The following is a 12,565-nucleotide window of genomic DNA, read 5'->3' on the forward strand; positions in this document are numbered from 1 at the left end:
ACTGTGTTCTGTGTTCTAATGGGACTGTGTCCTAATGGGACTGTGTTCTAATGGGACTGTGTTCTAATGGGACTGTGTCCTAATGGGACTGTGTTCTAATGGGACTGTGTTCTGTGTTCTAATGGGACTGTGTCCTAATGGGACTGTGTTCTAATGGGACTGTGTTCTAATGGGACTGTGTTCTAATGGGACTGTGTTCTGTGTTCTAATGGGACTGTGTTCTAATGGGACTGTGTTCTGTGTTCTAATGGGACTGTGTCCTAATGGGACTGTGTTCTGTGTTCTAATGGGACTGTGTTCTAATGGGACTGTGTTCTAATGGGACTGTGTTCTGTGTTCTAATGGGACTGTGTTCTAATGGGACTGTGTTCTAATGGGACTGTGTTCTGTGTTCTAATGGACAGTTGGTAGAGCTCAGTTGGTAGAGCATGGTGTGTGTGCAACGCCAGGGTTGTGGGTTCGATTCCTACGGGGGGCCAGTACAAAAAAAACAAAATACAAATAAAAAAAATATATATTAAAAAAAATAATAATAATAATATTGGATTAAATGTATGCATTCACTACTGTAAGTCGCTCTGGATAAGAGCGTCTGATAAATGACTAAAATGTAATGACCTGTGTTCTGTGTCCTAATGGGACTGTGTTCTGTGTTCTAATGGGACTGTGTTCTAATGGGACTGTGTTCTGTGTTCTAATGGGACTGTGTTCTGTGTTCTAATGGGACTGTGTTCTAATCGGACTGTGTTCTGTGTTCTAATGGGACTGTGTCCTAATGGGACTGTGTTCTAATGGGACTGTGTTCTAATGGGACTGTGTCCTAATGGGACTGTGTTCTAATGGGACTGTGTTCTGTGTTCTAATGGGACTGTGTCCTAATGGGACTGTGTTCTAATGGGACTGTGTTCTGTGTTCTAATGGGAGTGTGTTCTAATGGGACTGTGTTCTAATGGGACTGTGTTCTGTGTTCTAATGGGACTGTGTTCTAATGGGACTGTGTTCTGTGTTCTAATGGGACTGTGTCCTAATGGGACTGTGTTCTGTGTTCTAATGGGACTGTGTCCTAATGGGACTGTGTTCTAATCGGACTGTGTTCTGTGTTCTAATGGGACTGTGTCCTAATGGGACTGTGTTCTAATGGGACTGTGTTCTGTGTTCTAATGGGACTGTGTCCTAATGGGACTGTGTCCTAATGGGACTGTGTTCTGTGTTCTAATGGGACTGTGTTCTAATGGGACTGTGTTCTAATGGGACTGTGTTCTGTGTTCTAATGGGACTGTGTCCTAATGGGACTGTGTTCTGTGTTCTAATGGGACTGTGTTCTGTGTTCTAATGGGACTGTGTTCTAATGGGACTGTGTTCTAATGGGACTGTGTTCTGTGTTCTAATGGACAGTTGGTAGAGCTCAGTTGGTAGAGCATGGTGTGTGTGCAACGCCAGGGTTGTGGGTTCGATTCCTACGGGGGGCCAGTACAAAAAAAAAAAAATACAAATAAAAAAAATATATATTAAAAAAATAATAATAATAATATTGGATTAAATGTATGCATTCACTACTGTAAGTCGCTCTGGGTAAGAGCGTCTGATAAATTACTAAAATGTAATGACCTGTGTTCTGTGTCCTAATGGGACTGTGTTCTGTGTTCTAATGGGACTGTGTTCTAATGGGACTGTGTTCTGTGTTCTAATGGGACTGTGTTCTGTGTTCTAATGGGACTGTGTTCTGTGTTCTAATGGGACTGTGTTCTAATGGGACTGTGTTCTGTGTTCTAATGGGACTGTGTTCTAATGGGACTGTGTTCTAATGGGACTGTGTTCTAATGGGACTGTGTTCTGTGTTCTAATGGGACTGTGTTCTAATGGGACTGTGTTCTGTGTTCTAATGGGACTGTGTCCTAATGGGACTGTGTTCTGTGTTCTAATGGGACTGTGTTCTAATGGGACTGTGTTCTAATGGGACTGTGTTCTAATGGGACTGTGTTCTGTGTTCTAATGGGACTGTGTCCTAATGGGACTGTGTTCTGTGTTCTAATGGGACTGTGTTCTAATGGGACTGTGTTCTAATGGGACTGTGTTCTGTGTTCTAATGGGACTGTGTCCTAATGGGACTGTGTTCTAATGGGACTGTGTTCTGTGTTCTAATGGGACTGTGTCCTAACGGGACTGTGTTCTGTGTTCTAATGGGACTGTGTCCTAATGGGACTGTGTCCTAATGGGACTGTGTTCTAATGGGACTGTGTTCTGTGTTCTAATGGGACTGTGTCCTAATGGGACTGTGTTCTGTGTTCTAATGGGACTGTGTTCTAATGGGACTGTGTTCTGTGTTCTAATGGGACTGTGTTCTAATGGGACTGTGTTCTAATGGGACTGTGTTCTAATGGGACTGCGTTCTGTGTCCTAATGGGACTGTGTCCTAATGGGACTGTGTTCTGTGTTCTAATGGGACTGTGTTCTAATGGGACCGTGTCTGTGTTCTAATGGGACTGTGTCCTAATGGGACTGTGTTCTAATGGGACTGTGTCCTAATGGGACTGTGTTCTTATGGGACTGGGTTCTAATGGGACATTGTTCTGCGTTCTAATGGGACTGTGTTCTAATGGGACTGTGTTCTGTGTTCTAATGGGACTGTGTCCTAATGGGACTGTGTTCTAATGGGACTGTGTTCTAATGGGACTGTGTTCTAATGGGACTGTGTTCTAATGGGACTGTGTTCTGTGTTCTAATGGGACTGTGTCCTAATGGGACTGTGTTCTAATGGGACTGTGTTCTAATGGGACTGTGTTCTGTGTTCTAATGGGACTGTGTTCTAATGGGACTGTGTTCTGTGTTCTAATGGGACTGTGTTCTAATGGGAATGTGTTCTGTGTTCTATCTTCATTAGTAGAACTGTCCCGGAATCCCCCCTCTCTCCCTCTCTGTCTCCATCTCCCTCCCTCCCTCCATCTCCCTCTCTCCCTCCATCTCCCTCTCTCCCTCTCTATCTCCATCTCCCTCCCTCCATCTCCCTCTCTCCCTCCATCCATCTCCCTCCATCTTCCTCTCTCCCTCTCTGTCTCCATCTCCCTCCATCTCCCTCCATCTCTGTCTCCATCTCCCTCTCTCTGCCTCCATCTCCCTCCATCTCCCTCTCTCCATCTCTGTCTCCATCTCCCTCCATCTCCCTCTCTCCCTCCATCTCCCTCTCTCCCTCCATCTCCCTCCATCTCCCTCTCTCCCTCCATCTCCCTCTCTCCCTCCATCTCCCTCTCTCCATCTCTGTCTCCATCTCCCTCTCTCCATCTCTGTCTCCATCTCCCTCCATCTCCCTCTCTCCCTCCATCTCCCTCCATCTCCCTCTCTCCCTCCATCTCCCTCTCTCCCTCCATCTCCCTCTCTCCATCTCTGTCTCCATCTCCCTCTCTCCATCTCTGTCTCCATCTCCCTCCATCTCTGTCTCCATCTCCCTCTCTCTGCCTCCATCTCCCTCTCTATCTCCCTATCTCCCTCCATCTCCCTCTCTCCCTCTGTCTCCATCTCCCCCTCTCTCTCTCTCTCTCTCTCTGTCAGCCCAATGTCAAATGTAAATCACACAGAGCACTAATCCTCCTATACCAAAGCTGCTTTTACATCCATCCCCTCATTCATTCACTCTCTCCGCTTCACAGATTATGTTAGAGGGGAAAAGGAAATCCCATATTAGAGAAACCACATCCCTGGTCAGAGTGTTTGTCAATGCTATAATTACGTGACACTATGCAGACTTAGAGACAATATACTTTATGTGACGTAAGGACAATACGGGCATGCAAATAGCATGCTTGTTGTGTCATAACATTTTAGAACTTCCTGTACATCTGCCAACAGTCAATATGTGACCAGATTCAGGATTGTAGGCATTTGACGTTAAGTAAGCCTAGTGGTTAGAGTGTAGGGACGGCAGGTAGCCTAGTGGTTAGAGTGTAGGGTCGGCAGGTAGCCTAGTGGTTAGAGTGTAGGGGCGGCAGGTAGCCTAGTGGTTAGAGTGGAGGCAGGTAGCCTAGTGGTTAGAGTGGAGGGACGGCAGGTAGCCTAGTGGTTAGAGTGTAGGGGCGGCAGGTAGCCTAGTGGTTAGAGTGTAGGGGCGGCAGGTAGCCTAGTGGTTAGAGGGGAGGGGCGGCAGGTAGCCCAGTGGTTAGAGTGTAGGGACGGCAGGTAGCCTAGTGGTTAGAGTGTAGGGACGGCAGGTAGCCTAGTGGTTAGAGTGTAGGGTCGGCAGGTAGCCTAGTGGTTAGAGTGTAGGGGCGGCAGGTAGCCTAGTGGTTAGAGTGTAGGGGCGGCAGGTAACCTAGAGGTTAGAGTGGAGGGACGGCAGGTAGCCTAGTGGTTAGAGTGGAGGCAGGTAGCCTAGTGGTTAGAGTGGAGGGACGGCAGGTAGCCTAGTGGTTAGAGTGTAGGGGCGGCAGGTAGCCTAGTGGTTAGAGTGTAGGGGTGGCAGGTAGCCTAGTGGTTAGAGGGGAGGGGTGGCAGGTAGCCTAGTGGTTAGAGTGTAGGGACGGCAGGTAGCCTAGTGGTTAGAGTGTAGGGACGGCAGGTAGCCTAGTGGTTAGAGTGTAGGGGCGGCAGGTAGCCTAGTGGTTAGAGTGTAGGGACGGCAGGTAGCCTAGTGGTTAGAGTGTAGGGGCGGTAGGTAGCCTAGTGGTTAGAGTGTAGGGTCGGTAGGTAGCCTAGTGGTTAGAGTGTAGGGGCGGCAGGTAGCCTAGTGGTTAGAGTGTAGGGGCGGCAGGTAGCCTAGTGGTTAGAGTGTAGGGGCGGCAGGTAGCCTAGTGGTTAGAGTGTAGGGGCGGCAGGTAGCCTAGTGGTTAGAGTGTAGGGTTGACAGGTAGCCTAGTGGTTAGAGCGTAGGGGCGGCAGGTAGCCTAGTGGTTAGAGTGTAGGGGAGGTAGGTAGCCTAGTGGTTAGAGCGTAGGGGCGGCAGGTAGCCTAGTGGTTAGAGCGTAGGGGCGGTAGGTGGCCTAGTGGTTAGAGTGTAGGGTCAGCAGGTAGCCTAGTGGTTAGAGCGTAGGGGCGGCAGGTAGCCTAGTGATTAGAGCGTTGGACTAGTAACCGAAAGGTTGCAAGTTTGAATCCCCAAGCTGACAAGGTACAAATCTGTCATTCTGCCCCTGAACAAGGCAGTTGACCCACTGTTCCTAGGCCGTCATTGAAAATAAGAATTTGTTCTTAACTGACTTGCCTAGTTAAATAAAGGTACAAAAATTAAAATATGCCTTCATTACAAAACTGGTCTGGGATCTGTTAACAGGAATACAAATGTTAAATTAGGAGCCTAGTTTAGCCAAGGAGAAAGCACTGAGCTACAGTATGTCGGGAGAAAGTCAGGATCCACGATTGGTTGAGATAACGGAGGGGTATAATAATAGAGAGCCTACTTCCTGGAGGCCCATGCTGACCCCTCAATCCTTAAAGAGATGGGTAGGGCTAAGGATTATGAGGGTGTGAACCATGCTAAATGGGTCTAAACACAGAAGAGCTCTCTAGAAAGTGGGATGTTCATGAAAAGGGAATTTAATCTCCAACTAGTCTCCAAAGTGGGATAACCCATTTAATATACTTTCTGTCACAGCCAGAAGAGGAATGGCCACCCCTCATAGCCTGGTTCCTCTCTAGGTTTCTTCCTAGGTTCCTGCCTTTCTAGGGAGTTTTTCCTTGCCACCGTGCTTCTACACCTGCATTGCTTGCTGTTTGTGGTTTTAGGCTGGGTTTCTGTACAGCACTTTGTGACATCAGCTGATGTAAGAAGGGTTTTATAAATACATTTGATTTGATTGATTGTGTGATCTACCATTTGGAAGCTCTGAGTCTGTACTTTAATAATAAAAACATTAAATAATAATACATTTAAATAAACAATCTTGGAAGTTTGACATAAGCTCTCCTTCTTGACCTCAGTCACATATACCCTCCCCTAGAACAGAACAATCATAGTCGATAACATAACATCAAGAAACACATTTAACAGAATTAGCTCAACTATTGGCTATGAGGAAGATTTCTAGTTAAAAAAATACTTGTCAATTCAGAGGTACCAATATAAACAGACAATCAGCAATCTCAAAACAGTCATGTCCTTTCCAAGAACGGTTAAAAGGGAATCAGAAGACCAGATCAGAATGTCCCGAGGTGGTGAATGGCAACAACAAAAAACAACCCAAATTAAAAATCAAAGGCTGGAAATAAATATCTGTGGTCAGAGGAGTGATAAAAAAACAGAAATAAAAATAGAGACAGAAAGAAAGAGTGTGAATGACGTGAGAGATCATGCTCATCAGATAACTGTGACTGTGGACTGGATTGTTACCTGATGCCATTGTTAGACCGAGTGGCTTTGTGTTAGATAACAACGGACTTAGAGGGTTGAAGTGGGTCGGCGCTGAGAACAGACACCTGGCCTTATACTTTTCTAAAGCTTGAGCACTGGTACCTCCAACCGGCTTTAAAATATAAACCTTGACATGATAATATTAGTGAGATCTGGAACCTTGTTAATTCTACTTTAACCATTACTGTAAAATGTGACTCCTATCCTCCACAACTCCGCCCCCCCGGCCAAATTCAAACTGACAGTAACACGTTGATCAAGTTTCATGAAGAACATTCAAGAATTTGGCACCTGTACTTGACTCAGGTCTAAATGCGTGCCTCTGAAAAGACATGGAGTCAAAGCAGTTGAGCTAAGAAATCTTTTAGAATTATCTTAACTCTACGCATGTACGCAATGGCTTAAATCTTGACTTTACACTGTAGTGTAAACTTTAAGTGGAAACTTTACACAGGTGTGTTCTGTCTGTCCTCATCCAGTCCTACTACAGGGAGAAGGGAGGGAGGTAGGGAGATGAAAGAGGAACTGACCTCAGGTCTTAAAGAAGCCAGGGGGGGCCTGTGGTATCTAGTGTGTCCCAGGATGGCTCCCCTGTTCTGGGCAGGGCCCTGAGGCAGACCCCCCTGGTCATGGCTCTGGCCCTGGGTCTCCACGGCTCGCTCCTGTCCTAGACGCCACTCCAGCTCATCCCTCGCACCGGACTGTGACTGGGGGGGTGGGGGTCAGGGGGTGACAGGTGAGGGAAGGTGTGTGGGTGTGGGGACAGAGGGGACGGAGGGGGGAGGGGGGGAGGGGAGTGCATGAAGCGAATTGGTGGGTAAACGAACAAACGGATGAATGACAATAAACAAACAGCAGGAGGAATAAAAAAAAAAGCAAAAAAAAATAAAAATAAGAAGATAAAGCCAAGGGTGAAAAATTATACTAAAAACTAAAACAGAACAGACGGTTTAGAGAACTAAAAACTAAAACAGAACAGACGGGTTAGAGAACTAAAAACTAAAACAGAACAGACGGGTTAGAGAACTAAAAACTAAAACAGAACAGACGGGTTAGAGAACTAAAAACTAAAACAGAACAGACGGGTTAGAGAACTAAAAACTAAAACAGAACAGACGGGTTAGAGAACTAAAAACTAAAACAGAACAGACGGGTTAGAGAACTAAAAACTAAAACAGAACAGACGGGTTAGAGAACTAAAAACTAAAACCGAACAGACGGGTTAGAGAACTAAAAACTAAAACAGAACAGACGGGTTAGAGAACTAAAAACTAAAACAGAACAGACGGGTTAGAGAACTAAAAACTAAAACAGAACAGACGGGTTTAGAGAACTAAAAACTAAAACAGAACAGACGGGTTAGAGAACTAAAAACTAAAACAGAACAGACGGGTTAGAGAACTAAAAACTAAAACAGAACAGACGGGTTAGAGAACTAAAAACTAAAACAGAACAGACGGGTTAGAGAACTAAAAACTAAAACAGAACAGACGGGTTAGAGAACTAAAAACTAAAACAGAACAGACGGGTTAGAGAACTAAAAACTAAAACAGAACAGACGGGTTAGAGAACTAAAAACTAACAGAACAGACGGGTTTAGAGAACTAAAAACTAACAGAACAGACGGGTTAGAGAACTAAAAACTAAAACAGATGGGTTGGAGAACTAAAAACTAAAACAGAACAGACGGGTTTAGAGAACTAAAAACTAAAACCGCAGGACAAAAAAACAAATGGAACAGAGTTAGAGAACGAAGAAAAGTGCAAAGAGAAAGACCAACTTAAAGACCACGGCGTACGAGAGAGACGAGAAGAGGACTAGAACGAGGATGAACAACATGATGGGTTGAAACATCTGAAGGATGGAGGGAACACAAAGAGAAGGAGAAAAAAAGAGGGATTGGGGGAGGGGGGGGAAAAAAAAGAATGCAAAACACTGGTTATGAAGCGCATGCAATGAGGGATACATGAGTCCAAACCGACTGCTGCTAGACAGAATAGATACCACCGCTGGTTAGCTTCAGCTAGCTCACCACATGCTAAACGCATGCCAGCTGCCCATGCAGTAGAAGCAGTAAGAAAAGATAAGCGAAGCTTAGATCTTAACTCTACACATGTGAAATGCTTTTAACCTTTAAAAAAAAAAAGTTAAGTCCCCTATTGTTTTGTCAAGAAATATCAAGGTAATTTGCTTATAAATCAACTTTTGTTAGGACAAATCACTTCTGTTTCCTGCTTCTATTCAGTTGGCCGTCAGGTGACTCTGGGATATCGGGTTACATCCCCACAACCATTGGAGGCTCGGGAGTCCCGCCTTAACGCATATTTCGCTGATCGGACTGTCTGTCAATTTGTGGCGGAACAGTACAGCACAGGGACTTTCACAGGAGAGAGTAAACAATGAATGACAGCAGTGAAGGATTTTCCTGACCACTAGTTACAGTGCATTTGGAAAGTATTCAGACCCCTTGACTTTTTCCACATTTTGTTACGTTACAGCCTTATTCTAAAATTGATTAAATAAAACATGTTCCTCATCAATCTACACACAATACCCCATAATGACATCACAATACCCCATAATGACATCACAATACCCCATAATGACATCACAATACCCCATAATGACATCACAATACCCCATAATGACAAAGCGAAAACAGGTTTTTAGAAATGTGATAATTTATTACAAATAAGCATTCAGACCCTTTGCTATGAGACTAAATTGAGCTCAGGTGTATCCTGTTTCCATTGATCATCCTTGGAATGTTTGTACAACTTGATTGGAGTCCACCTGTGTAAATTAAATTGACTGGACATGATTGGAAAGGCACACACCTGTCTATATAAGGTACCACAGTTGACAGTGCATTTCAGAGAAAAAACCAAGCCATGAGGTCGAAGGAATTGTCCGTAGCGCTCCAAGACAGGATTGTGTCAAGGCACATATCTTGGTCAGAACCCGATGGTCACTCTGACAAAGCTCCAGATTTCCTCTGCGGAGAAGGGAGAAACTTCCAGAAGGACAACCATCTCTGCAGCACTCCACCAATCAGGCCTTTATGGTAGAGTGGCCAGACAGAAGCCACTCCTCGTTAAAAGGCACATGACAGCCTGCTTGGAGTTTGCCAAAAGGCACATAAAGGACAAGATTCTCTGGTCTGATGAAACCAAGATTGAACTCTTTGGCGTGAATGCCAAGCATCACATCTGGAGGAAACCAGGCACCGCTCATCACCTGGCCAATACCATCCCTACAGTGAAGCATGGTGGTGGCAGCATCATGCTGTGGGGATGTTTTTCAGTGGCAGGGACTAGGAGACTAGTCAGGATAGAGGGAAAGATGAACGGAGCAAAGTACAGAGAGATTCTTGACGAAAACCTGCTCCAGGGCTTTCAGGGCCTTAGACTGCTGCGAAGGTTCACCTTCCAACAGGCCAATGACGCTAAGCACACAGCCAAGACAATGCAGGAGTGGCTTCTCGACAAGTCTCTGAATGTCCTTGAGTGGCCCAGCCAGAGCCCGGACATGAACCCGATCGAACATCTCTGGAGAGACCTGCAAATAGCTGTGCAGCAACACTCCCCATCCAACCTGACAGAGCTTGAGAGGATCTGCAGAGAAGAATGGGAGAAATTCCCTGAATACAGTTGTGCCAAGCTTGTAGCCTCATACCCCAGAAGACTCGAGGCTGTAATCGCTGCCAAAGGTGCTTCAACAAAGTACTGAGTAAAGAGTCTGAATACTTATGTAAATGTGATATAATTTTTTATTTTAATACATTTGCAAAAAAATCTAAAAACCTGTTTTTGTTTTGCCATTATGGGGTATTGTGATGTCATTATGGGGTATTGTGATGTCATTATGGGGTATTGCGATGTCATTATGGGGTATTGCGATGTCATTATGGGGTATTGTGATGTCATTATGGGGTATTGTGTGTAGATTGATGGGGAATAAAAACTATTTAATCCATTTTAGAATAAGGCTGTAAGGTAACAAAATGTGGAAAAAGTGAAAGTGGTCTGAATACTTTCCGAATGCACAGTATATAAAAACTGATCACAGTAACAAGACAACTGAAATCTTCTAGCATGTTAATTGTAAAGTTGATTGTGAGTATATGTAGATGATCAACAACAAGGGAAATCCTTGTCATACTACTTACTTTAGCAATGCATAGTAGTGAAAAAAGTGCATACAAATCATGGATAAATAATAAATACCAAAAAACAACAAAAAAAGCAGAAAATCTGAGCTTTCTAACCGTATAAGGCTGTTAGTAGGTGCCGTTCATGGCCCTCTCATGAAGATATGTTTTATACAGCCATCCACTTAATGTTAACGTTCAACAGGTTTGTAACTTTATTTCAAGAATTTATCATTCAACTTGATTTTAACTTTATTCCTTTCTTTCAGAAATGTGGACAGACCACAGCTTTTGTGCTTGACAGAGTGTTTGCTTGTTGCAGCTGTTTATTTAGTTGTTTGTACAGTAGATGTTAGTCGAGTTACAGTTTATAACACACCCAGCCAAGGAGTCCTATAGGCAGATCATATGTACCGTGAGTCCTATAGTCAGAGTAGAGGGGGTAAAGTAGACCATATGGACCGTGAGTCCTATAGTCAGAGTAGAGGGGGTAAAGTAGACCATATGGACCGTGAGTCCTATAGTCAGAGTAGAGGGGGTAAAGTAGACCATATGGACCGTGAGACCTATAGTCAGAGTAAAGGGGGTAAAGTAGACCATATGGACCGTGAGTCCTATAGTCAGAGTAGAGGGGGTAAAGTACTATCACTATCTACTGTCAAATGACAACTGATTCTAATTGAGAACTTCTTAATTGAACAATCTGCGTAACAGAGGACTTCCTGTAATACTGTAGTAAACAGACCATATGAGTCATACTGTAGTAAACAGACCATATGACACATACTGCATTAAACATACCATATGACATATACTGCAGTAAACATACCATATGAGCCATACTGCAGTAAACAGACCATATGAGTCATACTGCAGTAAACAGACCATATGAGCCATACTGCAGTAAACATACCACATGAGTCATACTGCAGTAAACATACCATATGAGTCATACTGTAGTAAACATACCATATGAGCCATACTGCAGTAAACAGACCATATGAGTCATACTGCAGTAAAAAGACCATATGAGCCATACTGCAGTAAACAGACCATATGAGCCATACTGCAGTAAACAGACCATATCAGTCATACTGCAGTAAACAGACCATATGAGCCATACTGTAGTAAACAGACCATGTGAGCCATACTGCAGTAAACAGACCATATCAGTCATACTGCAGTAAACAGACCATATGAGCCATACTGCAGTAAACAGACCATATCAGTCATACTGCAGTAAACAGACCATATGAGCCATACTGCAGTAAACGACCATATCAGTCATACTGCAGTAAACAGACCATATGAGCCATACTGCAGTAAACAGACCATATGAGCCATACTGCAGTAAACAGACCATATGAGTCATACTGTAGTAAACAGACCATATGAGCCACACTGCAGTAAACAGACCATATGAGCCATACTGTAGTAAACAGACCATATGAGCCATAGTGTAGTAAACAGACCATATGAGCCATACTGCAGTAAACATACCATATGAGTCATACTGCAGTAAACAGACCATATGAGTCATACTGCAGTAAACAGACCATATGAGCCATAGTGTAGTAAACAGACCATATGAGCCATACTGCAGTAAACATACCATATGAGTCATACTGCAGTAAACAGACCATATGAGTCATACTGCAGTAAACAGACCATATGAGCCACACTGCAGTAAACAGACCATACCATATGAGCCATACTGCAGTAAACAGACCATATGAGCCATACTGCATTAAACAGACCATATGAGCCATACTGCCGTAAACATACCATATGAGCCATACTGCAGTAAACATACCATATGAGCCATACTGCAGTAAACAGACCATATAAGCCATACTGCAGTAAACAGACCATATGAGCCATACTGCAGTAAACAGACCATATGAGCCATACTGCAGTAAACAGACCATATGAGCCATACTGTAGTAAACAGACCATATGAGCCATACTGCAGTAAACAGACCATATGAGCCATACTGCAGTAAACATACCATATGAGCCATACTGCAGTAAACAGACCATATGAGCCACACTGCAGTAAACAGACCATATGAGCCATA

General features: G+C 44.1%; 1 protein-coding gene across 3 annotated transcripts in view; it reads right to left on the reverse strand.

Moving 5' to 3' along the window:
• LOC106591360 (microtubule cross-linking factor 1) overlaps window positions 1-12,565 on the reverse strand; it is a 262,906-nt gene that overhangs the window by 143,246 nt on the left and 107,095 nt on the right. For 2 of the 3 annotated variants that reach the window (XM_045694518.1, XM_045694520.1), the window contains exon 7: window positions 6,868-7,044. The exons of the other annotated variant lie outside the window; for it this stretch is intronic. In XM_045694518.1, coding sequence (XP_045550474.1) covers window positions 6,868-7,044 — 177 coding nt within the window. The remainder of the gene's footprint in view (window positions 1-6,867; window positions 7,045-12,565) is intronic. 3 annotated transcript variants of the gene reach the window in all.

This window comes from Salmo salar, chromosome ssa14 (genome assembly GCF_905237065.1).
Source record: "Salmo salar chromosome ssa14, Ssal_v3.1, whole genome shotgun sequence".
Lineage (NCBI taxonomy): Eukaryota > Metazoa > Chordata > Actinopteri > Salmoniformes > Salmonidae > Salmo > Salmo salar.